The sequence below is a fragment of the Diabrotica undecimpunctata genome, chromosome 8 (genome assembly GCF_040954645.1).
Source record: "Diabrotica undecimpunctata isolate CICGRU chromosome 8, icDiaUnde3, whole genome shotgun sequence".
NCBI lineage: Eukaryota > Metazoa > Arthropoda > Insecta > Coleoptera > Chrysomelidae > Diabrotica > Diabrotica undecimpunctata.
Window position 1 is genome coordinate 72464022 of NC_092810.1, and position 27216 is coordinate 72491237.

General features: G+C 31.7%; 2 protein-coding genes across 3 annotated transcripts in view; one reads left to right on the plus strand and one right to left on the minus strand.

Moving 5' to 3' along the window:
• The window catches only part of LOC140447690 (uncharacterized), a 93376-nt gene that overhangs the window by 24063 nt on the left and 42097 nt on the right, over positions 1-27216 (minus strand). For both annotated transcript variants that reach the window (XR_011951623.1, XM_072540487.1), the window contains exons 2-3: positions 10653-10850; positions 3235-3375 (exon numbers count right to left, since the gene is read on the minus strand). Coding sequence is in view for 1 of the 2 variants with exons in the window: in XM_072540487.1 (XP_072396588.1) it covers positions 3235-3375; positions 10653-10850 (339 nt within the window). In the remaining variant the exon portion in view is untranslated. The remainder of the gene's footprint in view (positions 1-3234; positions 3376-10652; positions 10851-27216) is intronic.
• Positions 26008-27216, plus strand: part of LOC140447689 (serine/threonine-protein kinase OSR1-like) — a 186302-nt gene continuing 185093 nt past the window's right edge. Inside the window, exon 1 of the mRNA XM_072540486.1 lies at positions 26008-26187. Within this exon, the coding sequence (XP_072396587.1) occupies positions 26129-26187 (59 nt within the window). The 5' untranslated portion in view covers positions 26008-26128. The remainder of the gene's footprint in view (positions 26188-27216) is intronic.

Genomic DNA, 27216 nt, shown 5'->3' on the forward strand with positions numbered 1-27216 from the left:
TCAGAAAATAATGTCTGTACGAATCCTGCGAAATATAAACTTGTCCTGTATACTAATAATATGCGTTCGAACTTTTGAATGTCCCTGTACGCGTGATTATAAAAATATATCATGGAACGAACTCACCAAATTAATAGAAACGAATCGTAAAAAATCCATAAATCCATATGTTTCTTGTCAGCAATTTCACTTGAGATTTTGAGATGCACCTCTAAGAGCGATAAATCTGCGATAAGAATGTTGAGGATGAACACTTCAAACACTTGCGTGGTGACGTAATGTTCCATGTGTCGTGAGATTGTTTATCTTATGTTTTTACGCAAAGTTCTATTTTGTGAAGAGCACTTAGTAATGAGTATTATTTTAATTTTTATGGGAAAAGAATTAAAATAAGAGAAAATTAATTTGATTTATGAAAAGGAATTGCGATAAACAATATATCCGGCTCGAAGGACCACAAGTTGATGGAAAGGGTAAACTTTGTTGCCAAACTATCCACATTTAAGAGAGGCGTATTTGAACACCTAATTGCTTCAAAATATTTATAAAGGACCACTGAAGCAATAAAACAATTAAGAGGTATTTTCCTTCGATTTATTTACAGTGAACTTAAGGGCTGATTCAAACATTGACAATTATCGCAATTCTGACAGTTACATAAAGAGTTATACAAATATTAGCTTTACAGTGCTGAGAGGCAGTAACAGAGATACATAGACTTGAGAGAAACAAACTGATATACGTTTAACACAAAACACCGGGTTTACATGCGCATTTATTACTTACGCACCACGCACTTTTTGGGATCGACAACACACGCCCGGCCTTCACTTGCCGAGAGGCAAACTGTCACTGTCTAGTCCTAGTCCTAAGTTATATAAAGCGGGGAGTAGAGTGTTTATGATGTAGGGAGTCAGTCGCACACACGTCAACACGACAGCTGACGACATAAGCGCACAATTCGATAAAATAACTATATTATACAGGTTGCTTTTTACAACAATAGACTTAACATAAGAAATGAGATAGATGTCCAAGAAGCAGAAATACAAATGGAAGATAAATGGAAGAAGTATATCATTCCAATAAAGAAAGAAGTATTTACGGAACAATTAGCACAAATCGCCCAGGGTAGATGGCATTTCTTCCGTGCTTCTAAAACCTGGAGCACAAAAATTAAGAAGGGCTCAAGCAATGAGGAGGAAGAGAATTTATTTGGAGACACGTAAAACTACTAGAGTACTGGAATGAAGATATAATTATTGTTCCTTTTCATAAGAAAATAGATCAACAAACAATATGTAAAAATTACACAGAAATTACTCTTCTGAAGGTGACCTACACAATATTGGTCTACATTATTTATAAAGGGATCGGAATTATGTGAAAACATACTAAGTAAATAACAGTGTGGATTCCGTAAAGAAAAATCTACGACCAATCAAATATTCATTCAAAGACAAGCTTTAGAGAAAACATGACTATGACTATCGTGGCCATTTTGTCATAGAAAGCATTCGACAGCCCTAATAAAAACCAACCAGAAACTGTAAAAATAACAAGAGAAACTATTATTAACAGAAGTACACAAATGCTAATATTACAATTCATCATAAAAACATTGCAATAAATACCGAACCGATCGAAAAAGTGAATAATTACAAATACTTTGGAAGCTATGATAAATGAAACAAGTTACCGAAATTTTGACATTAGAAAATGTATTGAAATTGCCATGTCCATGTTGACAAAATTAAAGAAATAGTTCATTAGCTATAATTGTACGGCGTAGAAACGTGGAAACTGAATATAAAAAGCTAAAATTTAAGTATTTGGGTCATCAAATGAAAAGACAAAAATACAGATCGAAAATGCAAGAAAAAATCGAATGACGAAGGAGTCCAGGTCGTAGAAGAATGTTCTGGATGAAAAACTTAAGGAAGTAATTTGTCTGCACCACTATTTAGAACAGCTGTAATCATAAATTGAAATAACCTTCATGGTATCCATTCTTCGATACCAGATGAATATAAACAAGTATGCAATCGTCGTATTCTTTCTGTACATGTTAAAAATACATTATTATTTGTTGGTAAGAGTAAGGAGTAACACTTTCTTTTCACTTATTACATAGTATTCGAGCTTGGTATTTTTTCGACTCTTGACCCTAGTACTCTACGATCGACACTACGAGGCGCCGACCACCGACCCTCGCTCCGACCATAGGATTGTATCGATCGTCAGGTAAAATAAATGGATTACTTTAAATTCGAGCGTTCACTGTCAGTGCTATCATCTAGGCGAGGATACGATGCGATGGTCTCCGTTATGAACGCACTCTTAGTCACATCATGAAAATATGAGAGAGCAATTAATATATTTCAAAAGATTCACGATCCTTAGATAAGCAGATAATACCCTAATGTTAGTCTTCTCAGAAGAGAAACTTGTACCGAACTCATTAATCTTTTCTATCGCTATCAAACACATCAAATACAAAAACGAATAGGCCTGACGTGGCCAACATTTGGCAAACTAAGCTATATTCTAAGAAGTTCAATTTCCATGTGTCTCAAGCGAATGTTTTATAATCAACGTATTTTATTCGTACAAACTTATGAAACAGAGACTTTAACGCTGACGCAAAGATCCGCAAGTAAAGTTGGCGGTCACTTAAGACACACAACGAGCAATGTAACGTTGACAACATGCCAATATATAATTAACACAAAATGCCAATTAGTTGAAGTATGATCGGTGTATAAGAGACAGCTTCCAGGAAGGAAAAAACGGGAAGTCTCAGTGTGACAAAAATGAATGCCAAAATTAGAGAATATAGATTAAAATAGTTAGGACACACTCAACACCATAATGATAATCAACCAATATGAAAATTGTTAAGTAACAAGGTTCTGGAAGGAGTAGGAAGAGAAAACTAAAGAAGCCGTGGTGGGAGATGGTTAGACAAGACAAGTCTTTAAAGGTTTTTTATATTGGTATGGCACAAGATAGAAACATATGAAGAAATTTAATTACTGAAAGTAACTTCACATAGCTATAAATGCAAGGGGAATGATGAAGATGATTTTCATTAAAGCTCAACGGAGACAGGTCTTTAATTTATTGCAAATGTGAAATCAGCTTTACCAAATACATATATATGTAGATGTTATTTATTGTGTTTGTGAAATAGTCACTTCGAAAAAATATAGTTACGAAGATTGAAAGACTTACTTGATCAGAAAAATCAACGTCAATTATTCCCTTAGGAACTGGTACACATTCGTACTCGTGGTAATGTTTTGGATGATATTCGTATCCATCTTGAGGGTGAGTCCTTAATACTTTTTTGACGGTGCAAACTGCTGGACTTTTCTAAAAATTATGGAAATTGTTGTTTAATATTTTGATACGCGTGGGTTAATTTTTACACAAATTTAATCAAAAACATAAAATGAATGTACAATATATTCTTTGATACTGATATCATGTCGACAAAGAACGTAAGTTCTAACTGTCGTAGAATGTAAACTTTAAATATATATTTTTAACTGAATAATACCTTTAATAATCTATTGGAAACATTTGTGGCCTACAAATTGAAAATGTCAACAAGTTTCAAAAGCGATAATTATTAGTAAATATACACTAAACATAAATGCCAGTTTTATACGCTAAATAGAAAAGTACATTGTTGCAATTATAGAATTTATTCGAAAATATTTAAAAATATTCAATAATAGACATACTACCATAACATAATGGGTGGAGCTTGTAAACTTGTCCAGAAAAACTTTTAACAGTTAAAATCTTATAAAATGAATTTTAGTTCAATTGTATTTATTCATATAAAAATCAAGTGAGAAAATTTATTATTGAGTAATAGTGATCGAAGTGAAGTATTTAATTGGTATTTTCTAGGTAAGTATTTGCTATCCTGTTAAATCTTTTATTTATCAAATGCTAATTTATATCATTAGTTTTTAAGGGTTTTAATCCAATATGTCTATTCATAATTATGATTAAAAATGAGTGTTTACATATACAAAAAACTTTTTTAGTGGTAATTTACTGGTAATAAATCTAGCATTATACACTTTTTTATGAAAATGTTAAACAAATATTTTTTACTAAAATGTTTTAAAGTGATGTGTGGAGAACTATTTCCTCAGGTTTTTTAACTATGATACTCTTCTCCTCCCAATTATTCGCTTTTCGAATACTTTGCTTTGAAGGATTATTGTTGGTAATCTATATTTAGTGCTGTTTCTCATTTTGTGTTCGACTTGTTCTAACTTTCTCCTTTTAATCACGTACATCACTTCTCTTTCTTTTCCCATTCTTCGTAAGACGGTCTCGTTAGATATATTGTTCATCCATGATATCTAAGGATTCGCTTGTATAACCATCTAGAATGTGGCCATCTAGAATATAGCCATATAGACATCTACGATCCTTTGTTTCTTCTTCATCGCTTCGGTGAGTGTCCAGGATTTACCTCTGTTGTATAAAATATTGAGAAGATATAACATCATAGGGGCCTTATTTTGACGTCCTTATTAAGGTTGTGGCTTTTATAGAGTTTGACCATGTTGTTGAATGCATTCCTAGCTTCTCTATTCTACTCTTTATCTCATGTGAGTGACACAACTCTCTAATGTAATTTGTGAGGTAATAACGATTACCTCTCTAAGTAAAACCCTAAATTGTAAAAAAAATATTTATTTAATAAAATCCAGGACGCATTTCGACATCACTGTTATCGTCAGCTTTATAAAACAGGAGAGACTAAATGAAGTCTAATTTAATGGAAGGTGAAAACGTGACAGTTGACAACGCCATAGGAAATATCCCAAACCGCAGAATTACTACTAAAAAACCATTTAATAATGGGTAATTAAAAGAACCCAAAATGCCTAATTATTCTTCTATGTGTACCATTTTGAAAATATGTCTCTTCTCGTCTTTACTCTCTTCAAAATGATACTCATGGGAGAACAATTGAACTTTTTTATAGACCCACTAATTAATGCATTTAAATAGTAATTGTCTAGTTTGGGATGTTCCCTTTGGCCGTTGTCAACCCAGTCACTTTTTCACCTTTTTCACCTTTCATTAAATTAGACTCCATTTAGTTTCTCCTATTTAATACAGCTGATAATAACAATGATGTCGAAAGGTGTCCTGGATTTTATTAAATAATTATTGTTCTTACAATTTGTGGTTTTATTTAAAGACTAGTAATGATGTGAGTGATCCCGTTGTCTTTTATTATTATTCCAAGATAGGTAAACTATTTTACTCGGCCCACTGGTATATTATTGATAAGCAGTTAAGCGTCTCCAATTTTATTTTTACTGATGAACATAAATTCAATTTTTGATATGTTTACTTCTTGTCCAAATCCTTCACTTACTTGGCTTTGTTCATTACCAGTAAACATTTTAGATTGTCTGCAAAAATAACGGTGACATCCGCATATCCGGTATTATTTAGGCATTCTCTATTTAGACGTATTCCATTTTCGCAATTTTCCAAAGCTTCTCTAAATATTTCCTCTGAAAATAGATTAAATAATAGAGGTCAAAGTATACATCCTTGCCTAACGCCTAGCAGAATCTCAATCGCTTTCGTTGGTTCATCTCCAAGATTTGTTTTTATTGTGGCTGATTGGTTCCAAATAAATTTTGTATTATACTGCTTTCCTCTTAGATCTGAACGTCCTGATCAGCAACTCTACATGAAGATCCAGAACTTCTACATAAACTCTTCAAGAAGAAATGACAGTCTACTGTCTTTAAAGGACACGATCTCGGGTTAATGCAACATACAGTAATTCGTACGCCGGTTTCTCGGAAGATCAGATCAGTTCAATTATCCTGCTCACAATTTTCCAATACAGAGTTTCTAGTGCATGGCTTATCTTTGGTAAAGCCAACCTCATGATGTCATAATTACACACGATTTCTTTCCAATTAGTTAACACGCGCCATATATGTTTTCGTAGCTTGCCTTCTCTGTCATAATTACAAACGATTTTTTTCCAATTAATTAGAGCACGCCATATTTGTTCTTGTAGCTTGCCTTCTCTGTGAAAAACTTCCTGGTCGCTATACGCAGCAAAAATCGAAGACCTTCTTCAAATCGCAGTACTCTAAGTATTATACCGAGATGCAAAGCCAAATTCACGATTTCTTGCCCAAAATTCTTAGGTAGCCTTTCATAATTCTGATTAACACTTTTTAATTTTTGCATATTAGTATCTGTTTTATGCAATGTTATTTTTATTTGTTACCTTTATTAATTTGTGGGCTTATTTCAAATTCAAAAAAGTTACTTAATTCAAATTTAATCTGTTAAAAATGATGAAAAGGTTGACAATGTGTTCATAATACTAATGTATAGGAACCAAGTCAATACTCACAATCTTAGTAGTTTTTATTATTGTTAAATTTAGGCTACCGGTTTCAAGACTTACAATATATGCCTCATTATAAGGGCCTAGTACATAAGTCTTTCTTTAAAAAAACTAAAAGCTAAAAACAACATGAAACAAACAATGAACATCTAAATCAAAATAAAAAATAAAATAAGCAATCAACTGTAATATTAATTAAGTGACAAAATAAATAGTTGATACAAATAATAACAAAATATATTAAGAGATTAGTGCCATTGGGTATAACCAACCAAAAACAGAACACCAAAGAAGGTATATCGATGGAAGGCAAACGTATATACGGTCTATACGGTTACCTTCCATCGATATATCTTTTTTGGTTTTCTGTTTTGAGAGACATGCCATTACATTTTGCTTTTATTATTCACTCGCATTATCCTTTTCCATTTGTTTAAACGTTTCAACGTTTGGCATTCTTTTCCCCGGGTAGCTGTAGCTTCCTGCGTAGTTATTGTTAGTTGTTGCCCTGGAAACCGTCAGGGTTTTTTAACTCTAATGCCACAAATTGGTCGCATTGCTCCTGTAGTGATCCTTTCCCAAGTTAATATGCTCCTTTTCTAACTTAGCTGCACCGTACTAAACACGACCAATAGTCAGAAGTTAAAAAACTCGAACATCGAAGTAAAACGCTTCTGTTATAATTAGTATATTTAATTAAAAATTAAATTTAAAAATCCAAAAGGATCAAGTTCAAAACGTTTTCGGACTGATCAGTCTATATTCAGTAAACTTTGTAGTACTTGCAAAATAACCTCGCAAAATGAATATTTTAAATTTACTAGCCCTACATGGGTAGCGGGTAGATACTCTTGTACGATCCCGGTATGAGATAGATCTACTTCAGATATGCAACCCTGCCCACGCGAGCCATGGCTATCACCCAACCCGTGCCGGGGGAAGTCATGTCCCCAACCCAAGATCCCTACAAAAAAAAAAACAAATAAATCCTCTCACACATCCATTCCCAAGGAGTAAACCTCACACGAAACAAAAATCATTGGGGAAGGCAACGGGAAACCACCCCAATTAACTTTCCCTAGTATAATCACAATGGATCAATTCAATATAGAAAAGGAATAGGAAACGTTTTATAGGAATATCAGACAGAGTTGCAGTACTCAAAAGTAATGCTAAACCAGTTAACGTGAACATTATTCAAGCATATGCTCCAACTTCGGAAACTCAGAGCAGTAAATAAAAATATTCTATGAACAATTGAAAGAATCCCTAAAACATACCAAAAAACAAGAAGTGAATATCCTGCTAGGAGATTTCAACGCCAAAGTAGGCAAAGGAGGTATTGGCAATACTGTGGGATACTTTCTACTACAAACGCGAAATGATAAAAGAGACCGCCTTGTTCAGTTCTGCCAGGAAACGAATAGTGCCATAATGAACACATTTTTCCAATTACCACCTCGAAGACTCTACACCGGGAAATCTCCAGCTGACTGTCAAAAAAAATGATTAGAAACCAGATTGCCTACATCATCATCAACAAACGATTTTAGAATTCCGTAAAATCCGCAAAAACGTATCCGGGAGCAGATGTTCCATCAGACCATATACTTTTACTAGAACGTTTCAAACTTCGCATGAAAAAAGTCCATAAAAGAAAAGCACAAAAACGTCCGGACATCCAGAAGTTAAAAGATAAAACCACAAGAGAAGAAGTCAAAGAGGAGATCAACAACAAAAGAAACAGCATGATAATCTCAGATATTAATCAAAAAAACATAAGTGTGGATGATATGTGGAATGAAATCAAAAATATCTGTAATTCAGTGGTAGATAATAAAACTTAAACCAGAAAACAATATAAAGAAACAGCTATGGATGAGACAAGAAATATTAGTGCTAATGGAAGAACGAAGAAAACACAGAAATAAGAATGAGGAAAGGTACAAAAAAATAAACAAAATCATTAAGAAAAAGATTAAAAAAGCAAAAGAATTATGGTTACAAGATTAATGCATAGAAATAGAATCACTATAACAGAAGGATGACACTTTTAACCTACATAAAAATATCAAAAACTTAACGGGATGAAACGAATCACGAAGTCATAACTTAATACTAAACGAGCACAACAATCTGCTCTACGAAAATGAGAGAATACTTGAGAGATGGAGGCAAAACATAGAAGAATTATTCAAGGAAGAACAAGAGACAGCAATCGGTGTTTCTGGACACCCAGTGAAGTAACATATGCAATAAAAAGAATAAAAACCAACAAAGCACCTGGACCTGATAACATACAAGCTGAAATATTGAACCTATTTAAAAACAACCAACTCAAACTCCTAACGAGTCCACTGAACAAAATCTATGAAACTGCAGAATTTCCTACAGATTCGCTAGTTTCCACCTTCATCCCTCTCCCCAAAAAGGCAAATACCACCAGATGCTATGACTACAGAATTATAAGCTTAATGAGCCATGCACTCAAAATCGACTGGGAACTCGAGAGACCCTATTTTCCATACAAGTATTGATACAAAGAGCTCGATACGTAAATTGCGAAGTCTACGCATGCTTTATAGACTTTGAAAAAGCATTTGACAAGGTGCAACATCAAAAATTATTTCAGATACTGAAAGAATCTAGTATTGATGACAAAGATTTACGCCTAATTAAAAATTTATACTTACAGCAAAAGGCAATTGTTCGAGTAGACAACTAAACCTCACAAAAATTCACGATAAAACGGAGAGTACGTCAGGGCTGCATTTTATCACCGACGTTGTTCAATACTTGGAAATGCTGTTCAGGGAAGCTATTAATGGTTTAAGAGAAGGTATAAAAATCAATGGTGAAATCATAAACAATTTAAGATATGCAGACGATACGGTTTTGATTGCTGATAATATTTAATTGCGGAGGATCTGCAAATATTAATAGACCGTGTAGTGGAAGTCTGTGACAGATACGGCATAAAATTAAACTGTAAGAAGACCAAAATTCGTGTAGTAAGTAAAAACGACGTAATACAGCACCAATTCACAGCTAATAATGAACCCTTGAAAATAATCGACAAAATTACATACCTTGTATGCAGCCTAAATAAGGAATGGAACCACTCATAGGAAATAAGATGTCGTATAGAAAAGGCGAGAGCTGTCTTCAATAGCCTCAGGGAGATTTTATGTAATATGCACCTGAACATTGATATAAGAACACGAGTCTTGAGATGCTATGTATTTTCTACCCTTTTATATGGAGTTGAAGCCTGGGCATCGACGGAGGCAACATTCAAACGATTAGAATCCTTCGAAATGTGGTGCTACCGCCGCATGCTCAAAATTTGCTATATCCATCATGTTACAAACAACACCGTGATCCAACGTATGAATAAAGATCTGGAAATTATGCGTATCGTGAAAATCAAAAAGATGACATATTTAGGGCATGTGATGAGCAATGAGAAGTATCAACTAATTCAACTAATTATACAAGGCAGGATAGAAGGCAAAAGATCTCAAGGGCACAGAAGGATATCGTGGTTGAAGAGCATCAGACAGTGGGCTGGAATGACTACCATACATCTATTTAGACAAGCTGTCAACAAAGTTGTATGGACCAACGTGATTGCCAACATCCACAGAGGTTAGGCACCAAAAGAAGAAGAACCCTACATTAATTAACAACTATTGTGCAGTTCCCATGACATTGGTTAGGTATACACAACGACACTATTATCTCAATATATTATTTATTTTTTAAATATCTCAATTAATATTATATTTTATTTTTTATTTTGATTTAGTTGTTCATTGTTTGTTTCATGTTGTTTTTAGCTTGTAGTTTTTGTTAAGACTTATTTACGGGACTGACGGTAGCCCAAATTTAACAACAATAAAAACTACTTAAGATTGTGAGTATTAACTCATTTCCAGTACATTAGTTTAATCTGTTTATTGAAAAGTCACTTAATATAAATCTAGTTGTTAAGTAGGAAGATTTTTCGCATAAATCAATTTTAGAGTGAACCCGTTTTTGATAACTAATCTATCTTTAAACTTGTTACTTCTTTGATTGTAGCAATTTTCAAATAATATATTTCTATTGCTGATGTGGGCAAATACCAGAAGGATATTCTATATTCTTTAAATCTTCATCAGAATTCCGACATAAGTAAAAAATGTTGTTTCACAGACAAGAGATATTATTGAAAAATTTTAATTATACTCACCTTTTCTCTTGTATCCAAAACTTCATTTCCGTTTAGTTCATAATTTTCGTTTTCATAATTAACATTTTCGTTTAAAGTTTCATAATAGTCCTCATTTAGTCCGTAATTATTGTTTACATCTATCATTCCGTCGAGTTGATTATAGTCTACTTTAAATGAATTTACTCCCAAAATGAAAAATAATATACACAGTAGAACCTAAAATCAAAGAGCTATATAAGGTTTATTAAGTAACCAGTAATTAATCAAAACAATTATCAGTAGTAATATCCCTAGGACATTGATAACAGACGAGATAATTTCATGACAATCGAAAGCTCGTTCCTTGGTAACAGCACGAAGCCGAAGGCTGAGTGCTGTTACCAAGCAACGAGCTTGAGAAATTTGTCATGAAATTATGAGGCATTCATAAATGCCCGAGGGATATTCGGCGGATAATTTTTCGAAAAAAAAATCATAACTCAACATAACGAAACATTTATTTATTAAAAGTACAGTTAGTGAAAGTACAATTATTAAAATTTAAGTTAACATTCGTTGCTGTTCTCTACTATAGAAGATCTATTACCACGCATAATATTTATAATCTTGTTGTGGTGTTCTTGATTGAGATTCAAGTATGGTTTTATAGAATTCCATGAATATTCCCCAAATATATTTGTAACTGTAGGTTGTACTTCTGGGAATTTTTTCTTTGATTGGCGCATTTATACTTTGAACATTCTCATTGCCGAAACGTGGCATTTTGAAATTTATTTGGATGAAGTTGTCAAACTCGATCGTGTTGTCATAGGGATTGAAAATTGCACTGAATGCAATTATCAGTCTAATGTTGACATGATTGGGTGAAATTGTTCCACATGACACAAAATGACGAAATTTGAATGGTTGTTAGGACAGTCGAAAAATTATCAGGTAAAACCTTATTAGCGTTACATTTTGTTATATTATCGATACAAATCTACTTTATAATTTTTTTTATATTTGCACTCTAGCACCGAGTATAAAAAATAGTGAAACTTGTTTTCATTTTAAAACATCTGGATAATGGTAATTAAATATAGGAAAACAGAGTTATGCGCTCAGCCAATGTATCGATAGCAGCCGGAAGCACTTAGCCAGATAAAGCAGTCAAATACTTACCAAACTCTCTAAACAAATTTGAAAACTGAAATTATTGGAAAATTGCCGTAAAAGCAGACAAATTCCAGACCGCAATGTTTAAGAAGAAAAAGAAAATTCCAATCGACAAAACAAAAAAATTATACTCCTAAATTGAGTGAAGGCATTAACGAAGCAAAATGTGTTGCAAAACGAACTGTTATTGTAGCTTTTGAAGGTAGTATACTGCCTCAGTATGTTATTATAAATCGGCTTTTTTGTCCAATAGAACAATTTGGACGTAGCAGTATGACGTAGGAATACTGCAACATTCCAAAACAGTGTAGAAGTTCTCAAAACCTATGTATTCGTTGTGGAGTCAATGATGAAAATCACTCATGCGAAAATACAGTAATTAGTTGCATTCATTGCAACAGCAATGAATACGTTTCGGTTTGAAAAAAAATGCCCTTCCTACAAAAAATAACAAAAAATTAAAAATATTTTGATCTAAAATAAAATTTATTAACGAGTCATAAGATTGTTCGTCGCGACCGATATGATGGTTACTCGGTAGTGGTTTTACCTACTTCGCTAAATTCAATCCTTCTCTCAAAATCATCCTCACTTTGCTCCTGAAGTAGATTAATTTTATACAAGTGAAACCTATTGATTTTCAAAAATTTTAAAACTGTAGATTTACTCAGTGAATTTTCCGTTGTAATTTGTCTACTGGATATGCGTGGATTTTTGTTGGGTTTGTTGGGTTCGGTACTTGTTATCATACCCACAGATAATTAAAATGTCAATTCTTTCTTTTTCATTTAATCGTACCATTATTATTTATGAAAGTTTAAAACTACGGTATTTATTGTTAGACAATAATAATGTAAACAAAACCAATATATCTAAAACAAACAATATCAATAAAAACTATAACTCTCTAAAAAAACCTACCTACTCTAAAGCTAAGAGCTTGATACACACTTGAGCTTGGTCCACACGTTGATCCATACGCGGTACAAGAGGGAATCTTTGAATTTACTCAAATCCATTCTCATTGATAACTCTTACCCCATGTCCATCACCAACAGATATCTGTTCTCAAAAAGCTACGGTCACTCTATTTCGGAAGCACCTAACGGTGCAATACTAGCCTTCATATCCAATAGCATACAGACGAACAATTTCCCGTTATCCCCAGAACCAGCCACAAAATATGCTTCTCTTCCCTATTCCCACAAATTACGAACAAGCTTACTAACTATTTAAAAACTTACCCGTCAAAATATCCCTAAAAAATACCAAAACCGTTGGAAAGTTATTCTCTAATTCTAAAACCCCACCAAGCTCGTTAGAGCACACTAATGTTGTCTATCAGATACCCTGTTCTGAATGCAACTCCTGCTACATTAGCCAGACCAGCTGGTCACTTCTAGAGCGTATAACTTCACGTAAAAGTGATATTAGACTTTCCAAACCCTCTTGTGCCCTTGCATAACACGCAATTTTCACCAAACATCACATTGACTTCACAAATATCAAAATACTGGCGAAACAAAATAACCATCAGAAACGCTCCTTTATTGAAATGTGTGAGATCCTCAAGAACCCATCTGCAATAAACAAAAGAACCGACATCGACAATTTGAGCCAGATTTACCACTCTCTCATCTTACGAAATAAATACTACCAATTATTTCTTTAGTTAAAATGTGGCTTATTTTCCCTTTAAACTAATAAAACAATCACCCCATATTTTCAAGTTTTACATAATAAAAAAAAACATTAAAAAAAATATCAAATATTTCCGGCATACAAATCCACCCATCCCACTAATTATTCAACAACCCTCGAAGAAGTTTATAATTGTGTCTAAAACCTTTACAGGGAGTGGAATTTGGTTAACATAATATGCCCCTTAAATTTTCGGTTTCGAGTCGCATCGTTTGCATAGATTGCAATAAATCAGTGCTTTGTTTTTGTTTGTCTTCATTGGAGAAACATCTCTAAATGAAGCCAAATGTCCGTTTTAAATATCTAAATCTTCGTATCTTTGAATATGTCCTAATTTTAAATGTAGTTACATTGGGTTTTTCGATTAACCTTGGGTAAACCTTTGCGTTTTAAGTTCAAAGCTACCATACATTTCCAACGTTAAAAAAACTGTTTTTTGCAGACAGTAACAAAAAACACCATTATGTTACTAGCAAAGTTTTTTTTAATATTCTGACTCTACAATTCTAAGTTACGGTAAGATCAATAATGTTTTTAATAGATAATATATGGTAGCTAATTATAATTTATTCTCTTTTAGCCCTGAAGAAGCCAAATTAATTTTCTTTGGCGAAAACGTTCGGCGAAACAATTGATACTCATTAGAGTCTTTCTTGCAGATTTCCCCAATATTTAAGAGTTTACTATTTAACTTATCTGCTAAGATTAAATTTCTTTTCTACTCGTATATATATATATATATATATATATATATATATATATATATATATATATATATAAACTAAGGTACACTCGAAGAGTGGTGGGTTTATCGGTCAAAGTGGAGAAATAAAAGACAAAGACGATGGCTACTTCATCTATTTATTGAAGACGTTTCGCTTTCGGCTCAGAAAGCATCATCAGTTCATCTAAAAAGAACAATATGAAACCAAACATCCATAGAGAAGTTATAACCAAAGTGTGTTACCTTACAAAGACATGTAGCAGTCAGTGATGTAAAAAATATGAAAAAGCTTACAAAGCTGGACATTCAGAGTTAACGTTGTATATAACAATTAATTGAAACTAGGTAAAGTTTGCAATTTGACAAAATTAGCACAGCAAAAGAACATGTGATAAAAATACATGTATATATAAAAAAATTTTTATAAAAACTTAGTAAAAAACATTAAGGTTTATTTTAAAGTGTAAAGAACTAGAAAGATCATTAGATTGCACTTCCAACAAATTTATTTAAAAATTATATTTTAATTTTAACTTTAGGTAACATTATAAGTTATTAAAGATTAATAGTAATAAAGAAAAAAATGAAGTTACCAGTCTTTAGCTTACTGAGGCTCGTTGGTAAATGAATTTAAAGGTTTGACACCCACGCACAACAACGTGAGTAGAAGTGGCCTTGAAGTCACAATGACATAAACAGCAAGGCAAGCTACCAACCTCTATGTATTAAGGCGGTATATTCAAAGAATGTGATAAATTTGGTTGACAACTTGTCGTTAAAAAACCAAGCAGTGAAAGGAAAAGGTGGTTAAGATCACCATTTAACCCTACAGTGATTGATCTGTCAACAAAGAACAAAGCAAGAGAAGTCAATCCAATATATCATATATTGTAATATTATGACGTCACTAGTTAGCCAGCTAACAGGTGAAGATTAATAAAAATTTCCACAGTCCAAAGGTTCAAACATTAAGGACCATAATGAAAAGGATTCTATGAATCAGATTCAATTTAAAGTTTTATCAAACAAGTTCATCAAAAAGAACAATTACTTAATTATGTAAAAGTGTTATTGACAATTATTAATAAAAAGTAAGTTGCTAAATCTTAATTAAAGAAGGAATAATTTATTTATATTTTATTTTTATTTTTATTTAAATTTATTATAAGAAAATGTGATAAAGAAAACCCCAAAATGGGACAAAATTTTAGTAAACAACATATCAAGCCTAATTCTGTAAAATTAATGCATGATAAATTTGGCTCAAATTACTAATGTCCGTTCTCTTATTAAGAGTATTAGGATGTTTTAATATTGCACACATTTCTAAAAACTGTCTTTTAACGAGATTGCGTTCAGTGCCAAGAATTTTAACTTCATTAAAGTTTACTTCATGCTTAGTGTTAATGGCATGTTGGGCAAGAGCACAAGTATGCTTAGATAAATTGATATCACTGCGGTGTGTCGTCAGACGCCCTCTCAGTGATCTCCCAGTCTGACCGATGTAACATGAGTCACACTCAGCACAAGGTATATGATATATTACATTCACTTGTTCCAGAAGGGACAGAGGTGTTTTAGTTTTAGAGAGAATATAAGAATGCTAAGACTGTCAGGAATTTGTTCTCTAAAACTAAAACACCTCTGTCCCTTCTGGAACAAGTGAATGTAATATATCATATACCTTGTGCTGAGTGTGACTCATGTTACATCGGTCAGACTGGGAGATCACTGAGAGGGCGTCTGACGACACACCGCAGTGATATCAATTTATCTAAGCATACTTGTGCTCTTGCCCAACATGCCATTAACACTAAGCATGAAGTAAACTTTAATGAAGTTAAAATTCTTGGCACTGAACGCAATCTCGTTAAAAGACAGTTTTTAGAAATGTGTGCAATATTAAAACATCCTAATACTCTTAATAAGAGAACGGACATTAGTAATTTGAGCCAAATTTATCATGCATTAATTTTACAGAATTAGGCTTGATATGTTGTTTACTAAAATTTTGTCCCATTTTGGGGTTTTCTTTATCACATTTTCTTATAATAAATTTAAATAAAAATAAAAATAAAATATAAATAAATTATTCCTTCTTTAATTAAGATTTAGCAACTTACTTTTTATTAATAATTGTCAATAACACTTTTACATAATTAAGTAATTGTTCTTTTTGATGAACTTGTTTGATAAAACTTTAAATTGAATCTGATTCATAGAATCCTTTTCATTATGGTCCTTAATGTTTGAACCTTTGGACTGTGGAAATTTTTATTAATCTTCACCTGTTAGCTGGCTAACTAGTGACGTCATAATATTACAATATATGATATATTGGATTGACTTCTCTTGCTTTGTTCTTTGTTGACAGATCAATCACTGTAGGGTTAAATGGTGATCTTAACCACCTTTTCCTTTCACTGCTTGGTTTTTTAACGACAAGTTGTCAACCAAATTTATCACATTCTTTGAATATACCGCCTTAATACATAGAGGTTGGTAGCTTGCCTTGCTGTTTATGTCATTGTGACTTCAAGGCCACTTCTACTCACGTTGTTGTGCGTGGGTGTCAAACCTTTAAATTCATTTACCAACGAGCCTCAGTAAGCTAAAGACTGGTAACTTCATTTTTTTCTTTATTACTATTAATCTTTAATAACTTATAATGTTACCTAAAGTTAAAATTAAAATATAATTTTTAAATAAATTTGTTGGAAGTGCAATCTAATGATCTTTCTAGTTCTTTACACTTTAAAATAAACCTTAATGTTTTTTACTAAGTTTTTATAAAAATTTTTTTATATATACATGTATTTTTATCACATGTTCTTTTGCTGTGCTAATTTTGTCAAATTGCAAACTTTACCTAGTTTCAATTAATTGTTATATACAACGTTAACTCTGAATGTCCAGCTTTGTAAGCTTTTTCATATTTTTTACATCACTGACTGCTACATGTCTTTGTAAGGTAACACACTTTGGTTATAACTTCTCTATGGATGTTTGGTTTCATATTGTTCTTTTTAGATGAACTGATGATGCTTTCTGAGCAGAAAGCGAAACGTCTTCAATAAATAGATGAAGTAGCCATCGTCTTTGTCTTTTATTTCTCCACTTTGACCGATAAACCCACCACTCTTCGAGTGTACCTTAGTTTATATTGGATTGACGGTCGTACTCCTTTTCTCGATATATATATATATATATATATATATATATATATATATATATATATATATATATATATATAAATGTGGTGAGGAACTTTTGAATAGTCCGTAGCAAGGCAGCTATTGGTAAGCTACAAGCAAACACGAGTTTGATGTGGAACTCATCATCTTGTTGTTATATGGCTGTTAATATACAAATAAAAATAAGTAATAAATAAAATAAAAAAGCAGAGAATACAATGAAATGTATTGTGAAGTATAAAATGTAGAATGTTTGTTTAAACGCACTGATGATGTTGAAAAAAGTTATAATTTAACTTAGTACCTTATTTTAATTTCAGTTCTTAAATTATATAATGCAAGTCTTCGTTATTGGTATTTTATGGATTTTACAGTTATCATACTTTTATGTTTGATATACTAGTCATGTTGTGACTGGCTGATTGACACCTGGTCTATGACATTAAAAAAAAAACGAAGCAAAATAATGTCACACTAGATAGATGATTAAAATTTACATTCTAAGTACAAAACTCAGTACAAAGTAAAACACATTCATTCGCGTCGAGCCTTTGTAGAGGACTTGATCCAAAGCGAAAGCTCAGCAAAGAAAAACACACAACATATAAAAGAATAAGAAGGCATGAAGTGAATATCCCATTACCCAGGACATTAACGAAAGTAATTTAATATTCTCCTATGGCATAACACAATATATAGAGGATTCGGGTTAGAAGGGTTCGTCCCTGGTTAGCAATTGTTTTATTCCTTCTCATCTCATATCATGGATAATGGGTGTGTAAATGTTTGTTACTGTAGTTAAATATTGGTAATGTGTCTTGAAGGTAATATAAGTTGCCGATGCTTACATTACACTAAAACTTTGAGAAAGCCTACGGTTTTCTAAGGATTTGAGATTCTATAAATATAATCTACTGAATCCTACTCTTATGTCCTTCATTATCAGCCGTTTTGAGTCCACTGCTGGACATAGGCCTCCCGTAAATAATTCCAATGCATTCTATCTTGAGCACCCTGAATCCAGTTGTGCTGAATGTCATCTGACCACCTTGTTGGAGGACGTCATCGATTACGATAAGCATCGTGTCTAGGTCTCCATTCCAGGCTCTTTATATCCTTAAAGACTATATAAATAATCGCGTAGCTAATGGGTACATAGCGTATAATGGATATGCATCATGTAGCTTATAAGAGAGGGTAAAAGACGAGCTTCCGGTAGCTTAAAACCGGAACAGATCGCCTAAATTTTAGTCCTCTAGGTTAAGTGATGAGCAGAGGACTAACTACTTACCTTTAGAAAAAGAACCTAGTTACGAAAACTGCGACTTCGACCCGGAGTCGGACGGAAAAATTTAGAGAAAACAAATAAAGCAATGCAAAAAGATTAGGAGTATTGTAACCTGGAACATCCAAAGCTCACATGGGGTAGTCATAAATGCCATACAACAACATAGGAAAACATAGGAATGGACATAACAAGAGTTAAAGAATTACGATGATCGGACAGTGGAAATATAAAAATAAGTAAATCTATCATTTTGTTTAACGGTAACAACAAAGAAAAATATGAATTTGGAAGGGACGTTGTGGTCAGAGATGACTAACTTAATAATGTACTATGGTACAACTTATCGATTATTTCAGCACACGCACCAACGCAAAACAAAGATGAAGACACCGGGGAGGATTTCTATGACACTTTAGACAGAGTAATAGATATGATCACCAACAGGACATGCAAATGCTATGTGGAGACTTAAATGCCAAAATAGGCAAAAGAACCTAGCTTACAATCAGCCTACAAGCATAGTCTCCACAGTATATCTAATGACAATGGTCAAAGACATAGAAATAACAGCAAGTAATAGAATGTTAATAAATTCAACCATATTTTCACATAAAGACATTCTTAAGCAGACTTAAGTTACAAACTATCACGTCATTCTAAACCAAATTAATCATATCATTGTAGATGCTGGGCATGGAAACCACATCCTAGACGTAAGGAGCCTCAGAGGAATAGATGGTTTACCTACAAAAGACATATAATAAAGAAGATATGGTTACAATAACAAGCAACTGAAAGTTGAAAGAAATATAACGACTTTCGAAAAGAAACAAGCAAACTAATAAGAATAAAGAAAAGAAACCTTGAACAATAAAAATTTGAAGAATAGAAAGAAATCGACTTAGCTTGGTTTTAAAGAATTCTATAGAGCAATCTCCACAGAGAAAGGAAATTTCAGGACCACCTATATTTCAAATACTAAGGAAAAACGAAGACCATTTGATACGTAATGATGAAAATCTTATGAAAATACGGACAAAATATTTGTTGAGATTCTTGTAAATATAATACAAACAGAATTGCACAAAGAAGTTATTTACATTACAGTGGATAAAACGTTCAAAGAACCGTGATGTAAAGAAATACAGAAGGCTTTAAACAAACTTAAAAACCACAAATCTCTTGGAACCGATGAAGTACCACATAATGGGACCAGCAGATATATAGGGGAAAAGCACTACATCGCTAGATACACCAGCTGATAATGTTCATTTGGCAAGAAGATTAAATACCAAAAAGATAGAAGGAAAACATCGTAGTGCCCATTTACAAAAAAGTGGCGCATATAATATCCAGAATATTGAGATATACCACTTTACGAGTAGCATATCTCAATATTTCTCTGGAAATTTTCTTTGCTTTAATAGCTTAATCTCTGCCTTACTTATTTATGGTCACAGATTAAATTCCACCTCTTTTATTTTTTTTCCTTCTTCTTCTTCAACCAAGAAGATATTTTTCTTCATTTAATACTTCTAATTCTTATTGAAGTTATACTTCTATACGCGAGTTCGACGTGGGAAATTTGTACAGGAGTGAATCGGCAAAATCATTACATATGTAAGATATAGGTAAGAGAGAGACAAAATATATATTTTCTCTCTCTTTCTCTCTTGAGAATAAAAATGTTCCTTTTGTAAATATATTTAATATTTATTAATATTAAATTTATTATTTATTATTATTATTTTTCCATTCTGTTCAGATTTTTCTTGAGCCTCGTTAGGCATGTTAAATTATAAATTTGTAAATATCTCAAGAAAGTTTAAATGCGTACTTATATATACAACAAACAATAATTAAATTTTGTATCTGTCAATGTCAGACAAATTGACAGTTGTATCACGAAAAAATATTTTTATTTTATTAATATTATTATCATGGTAAATTAAACATACGCGTAAGTAAGTTATGTATATTGTCATTTTTAAATACTTATGAATATTGCATTTTAATTTGTATTGTATTATTATATTGAATTATGTTGAAGTGTATTGTATTGTATTTTTATATTAATACCAAAATAAACAATGAATTTTACTGCAGAGTATGTGTAAAAATATTTTTTTGCATTCAACTTCTTTCATACATATATGAAAATAAAAATAATCATTCTCATCAAAATATTGATTCAATCCTTCATTTACTATACTCCTATTACAGGTCAAATGTTGTTTATATACAGCAAATGATGCACCATATACCTATATACCTAATTCTGTTTCTCTTTTTGCTCTCTCTTATAGCATTACATATGTAATGATTGTGCAGATTGACTCCCATATAAATTTGTAATGGCGAACGCGTGTATAGAAGTACAACTTCTACCGGCAGTCCCACTGGACTGCCACACCCGTTTTTTTTATCTTCCACTATGTTTTGTAACGCCGAATACCTACGTAGTTCTATAATATTTACAAAGTTTTTAGTGTTATTTTCTTTTTGTGGGTGTTAATTATTTCTTCATATTTCTAAATTTTATTATGCAGTTTTTAAATTTGTACATCTATCAGTCTATACTATTTCTAGCAGATGCCGATAACATGACCTCTTAATTGCCTATATTTTTTTTAGATTTCATTCACTATGCTGACCTTGCTATTTCAATGCCTGTTTTTATTTCTGGTAACTGAATTTGCGTTTTGATAATATAGTTACACAAATATTTATATATTATATATTATTTTTACACCCCCTAAAAGTTAAATATTATGTTTACATGGGATTAAGCCACAATTAAATATAATGAAAATTACATTTCTAACTACTACGGTTGACGTTTAGATTTTCAATCTGGAAATCGTTTTCAAAAAAGATTATTTTAAAAATTATACGAAAAAGTATAGCAACAAGTTATTAAGCGGATTATGATTTTCAAAACTGACTTAGCCCCGATCTTGTGGGCAATAGCCATGCTCTTAGTTGAAAAAATCTGAGGATGGTGTTTGTACCCTCAGGATATCAAATATGGCTATTGTGTTTAGTTATTGTTTGTTTGTGTATTATGCGTTTATATATTGTGTTTATGTATTATATGTTTATATATGTATGATGTATAATTGTATATTAATCCCCTAATGTTGGTATATTCTGTTTGCTGACTTTATCTTTTAATATTGGCAACCAAAGTCTGCTACATTCTACTGATGGTTTTGCTACACATTTTTCTTTATTAAGTGTAAAAATTTCTTCTTCTTCTTCTTCTTTGATTTTTTTCTTTTTCATATCGATTTCTTTCATGATTATTGATGCATATTTCCGTTGTACGCTATACTCATTGTCGCTTGTTTGCATATCTGTGATTTGTCGAAGTCTCTATTTTTGATATATTTCATGCTCGTTGATCCTGACACTTAATGATCTTGAGTTTCTCCCACAAAGATACTGTTGCATTACGAGAATATTTTATAGATGCAGTTGTTTGATCTCTCTTGTGTGTCATTAGATTTGGTTTTGAATAGGATATATCGCCGTGTGTTGGTCGTTTTAAGTATTGTTTTACATATGGTATTGTTGTCATCTTTGAATCTATTCTTGTGATTATTTCTGGATTACTTGTGGTGTTTTGTTATTTTATTTCTTTAATCTTATGAAATTCCTTGTTTATAAATATCAATGGGTAATCATTTTTTGTTAAAACCTTTGTTAGCAGGTTTTTTTCTTCCTGAAATGCATTTTCATTAGAGCAGGTATTTTGGGTTCTATCATATAATGATTTGATAATTCCCTTGTTGATTTTTACGTTGTTCTTTGAGTGGTAACTTAAATATCTGTTGGTGTGAGTTGGTTTTCTGTAAACTTTGGTTGCATATCCTGTATTATCTTTTGTGATTAACACTTCCAGAAAAAGAAGTGAATTGATTGGAATTTTATTTTTCCATTGCGAATTTGATTGATTCTTCTTTATTGTTGATATCCATCAGAAATTTATTAAATACTTCTACTCGGTGAGGCCAAATAGAGAATATATCATCAACCTATTTCCACCATACTGTGAGTTGTTTGTCTTGTTTGCGTACAGTGTTTTGTTCGAAATCCTACATAAATATATCTGCTAATAATGGAAACAAGGAGGAGCCCATGGCTAATCCGAAATTTCGAGTAGAAATCATTAGGTATAGGCTAACGCTGTCTATCTCCTTACCTTATGCCGGATAAGACTTCACGTTCTCTTATTAGACTCTATTCTGTTCTTATTCTTATTTTAATATTAATATTAAGTTGCCTTCTTCTTCTTCAAGTTTCACGTTCTCCTATAACGTTGACAACCAATTGCATTATTCTTCTTCATATGCCGTCTCTATCATTGGAGCTTAGTGGCTTTGGTAGCAAACATACCTCTGTCTTAGTTCTAGTTCTCTGTCTTATCCAGTTTCTAATACTACGCAGCCAGAACAATTTGTTTCTTTCAGTACCCCGTTTCCCCTCTATGTTACCCTTAATGATCAGTTAAGAATGTAGTATATTTCGTTATGTAGCAAATAACCCAAATAACTGGTTTTTCTTATTTTAAATGTCACATTTAACATCAAATGTCTCTATCTTATTTAGACTCTTTATCTTGAGAACCCACGTTTAGATTCCATAGAGAACAACAGAAAAAACAAAACATTTTTAAATTTCAATCTTAGTTTGATATCGATATGTGTATCGCAGAGTAGATCAGGCATCTTAAAGAAACTGTCTCTAGCTTAAGCAATTCTCGTTTAAATTTCTTTTTTTGGGTCAAGCTTGAAGTTAATCCTGCAGCCAAGGTATTTACAGGTTTACCTTTTCCTATATCTTCCCACTTATCATTATAGATAAAGGAATATTCTGAGCCTTTTCATTATCTTGACACTTGAAACTCTCGACAAGCATTATTAAGTTGGTCTAAGACTTTCTGTAAATTCGTGTATGTATCATTCTACAGGATAGTGTTAGATCTGCATATATCTGCATATATTATATTAGAAATTTGTTCTCCATTAATTTCTATGCAAAAGAAAGGTTTTCCAAGGCTTTTTTTAAAAAGCAGTTTGGACAATACACAATCCTGCCTTACTCCTTTACTTATATTAATATTTCTGGATGTTTGATTGTCGATCCTAATTGTGGCACTTTGGCGTCTAAGTTAATGTTCTGTAAAGAACTTAACATTTTCTTATGATTTACGCGATCAAATGCTATTTAGAAATCGACAAAGCATAGGAAAACATCCTTTTGTTGGTCGTAATACTTCTGCAACGATACTTGTAGGGAAAACAAAGCCCTCTTGTTTCTATTATGGCTCTAAACCCAAATTGGTCGCTCTGAATCCCACGTCTTCTTCACATTTTTTGTATAACTAATTGCATGATCTTGATTTTGTCTACTGCTGCTTAGAATAGAGATCTGGTGCTAACTCCTTATCACTGACGCTGATTCTTGAGCTGCAAGGTTCTTTCTGTACCTCGTCTACGTTTATCTTCAATTCTGCCTTCGATTATTAACTACAGTATTTCTCATAACGTGTCCAAAATATTCTAGTTTTCTTTTCTTGATAGTATTAACAATTTCGGTTCTTTTTTTGTAATTTTGAGTTTACAGAAAATGTTTTTAATATTGTTTTCAATTTCGGAAAGGACTATCTCACCTGCTCAGTTCTATATCTGTAATCTGTGGAAATTGTAACTTCCTCCCTAGTATTGGTATTTATTGCGATTACATCTTGATTGCTATTGCACTTGCGATCATTGCTGTCGACCAAGGTAGTTATCTTACTAGGTTTATATGATACTTGTTGAGACCGTTTTACAAGCTTTACCTTGTCAAATGCATCTACGAAACATGCATTTGACAAGGTAAAGCTCTATCAGTTGGCGTAGTATGAATATTGCATCTATCGTGGATCTGTTTGGGCGGAAACGTTGTTGTGCTTGGGAGATTCCTACATAGTTAGTTATTTTATTTGCTAGTATCTTTTATAAATCACTCTTATATAAACTTTTATATTGTGACCTATTATAACAGTAATTCGAATGATGAGTAATGAGTAATTCGATGATTATAAAAGTCCTTGTCGTTTGATTTTTTCGAAAATGTTACGAACATAGACATATTACGACATCTTTTATTATTTTAATACCCATATATCTATTTAATAATCACTATAACATTAATGACGTCTTAATTTTAGAAGTTGAATAATTGGGAGCTCATCACTTGGTCGCTGGCTTTGCCTCCTTTATTTGTTTTATTGGATGTTGTACTTCCTCGCATAAATCGGTGTATTTATTTTTTCTGTAAAATTTGAGGTTCTTTTTGAATGAAAAGATTTTTTCATAGAAAAGTTTATGTACTTCAACTAAGGAGTTAGCTGTTGTTTAACGTTTGATATAAAAGTACAGTTCTTATCATTGTACATTGATTGGTTATGAGTATTTACTCTATATTCTCTATACTCTGTATTCTTTATATACAGAATTCTCTGTATTGTCGTTGTTTTTTCTTTTAATATTTTTATTTATCTTTTTGAATATTAGTACATTTTTTTTTGTTTTTGCTTCTCTATTAGATTATTTCCAAAACGTCAGCAGTAATATGTTTTTCTTTTTTATCAGCTATTAAGTTTTGTTGACTGCCAGTCACTACTGCGTTTTTAAGATTTTTACATTCACATTTTCCATAACGTTCATAACATTTATTGGTAAAATCTTATAATTTTATTTTCATCTTTGTTTTTCCTTTAACTTAAGGAGCATAACTTAATCTGATAATGGTGAATTGATAGTTACGAAAGGAAAGTTAAAAAGAAATAATTCCAGACTTCTTCCATAATAAGTCCAGAAATCAATGTACTAATGATTCAATTAATATAATTTACTGATTAGTTAAAATTTCAGCGAAATATAACATGAATTTAAAACTTGATTATCCCCGTATAAAGAAATGTACAAAAGCGTATAAACCGACCAAGTACAGTCATAAGTCTCACCTACGTTTTACTTGCTAATTGACTTTAATAGATAAATTGGAGTATTTACCAGTAGCCCCTATATGCTACAGATACATGTAAGTCTCACCGTGTACCTAACTAGATTTAACTTAAAAGATCCTTGCCGTGATTCTCGTAGATATCAGTTATAACTATTTCTAAAATATTGTGGTCGATATACCGAATCAAGTCGCGATAATATTTCTTATGATAGCTCTGTTATTGCGTTTGTTTATAAACAACATAGTGCAGTTGTTAAAATCCTTGGAAAGAGATAGACCAAACAAATAGGTATCTTATTTCTGTCGATATTGTGAAAATTTCAATTAGTTAAAAAAAAACTATGTTTTCGTAAAAAAATACTGTGATCTTGTGAACTTTCCGCAATTTTAGGTGCCAATTTATTACCTTTGTGTCATGAACATGCTTACTCCCGGTGAAGATGTTAACAAAAACCCTAATGGGGATAACGTAACGTAAGTATCATAAATATACAAATACATATATATATATATATATATATATATATATATATATATATATATATATATATAATATATATATATATATATATATAAATATATATATATATATACATATATATATATATATATACATATATGTTCAAATAGATATTCAATATTATGAGTATATAGATAGAGATAAATTTCTTGACTGAAGTATTTCTGGTTAATATTTTTGATATGTCGGTCTTAAAAGAATACATAATTTTTCACATACCGTTTCTTAAGCGCTGTTGATTTTTAAGAAATCCTTTTGTTCTTTTTATAATATTTCAATAGAAAACATAGAACACATAAAAACCAACTCATTGGGAGTTCTTAACACTATGAAATTAATATTTTAACCAAAAAGTTTTCGAATAAAAAATGTTTATTAATAATAAAAATACATCAGTGCTGTAAACTGTATATTAATAATTTTATTGCAATGGACTGTCATTTATGATGAATTTAATAAGATAATATTATATATAATTTAATAAGGTATAAGTATATATTGTGTAAAAATACCATAGCGCATCAATCTTTTATGTTATTAGCGCAAATAAGATGATATTAAAGAAGTTTTGAACAATATAACTATCTCCTATTAAAAATTAAACATATTGCAAATGTATATCTAATAATACTAAATAATCTGACAAAAACCAAACCAAAAATAATGTCAGTGATAGTATTAGAATCTACCAAAACAGTTTATTTGTATACCAAAATCACCAATGTTCAAAAAACTTAACATGAATCTTACTTTAAAAACTTTAGAAATGAAAATATTTAATATATTTTATATGGAACTGTTAGTATAGCGTTTAATAAACAGACGCATTAATAGCTTTGAAACAAACAGACAGTAAAAAAATAAGCTGCTCTCATTTTATTAAAAGAAAGAATTTTCTTTTTGATTTAATTATCCATAATAAAGATAAAGATCAAAATAAAATTTAAAGTTGATAGGTTCATCATTTAGTCAATCGCGGCCAT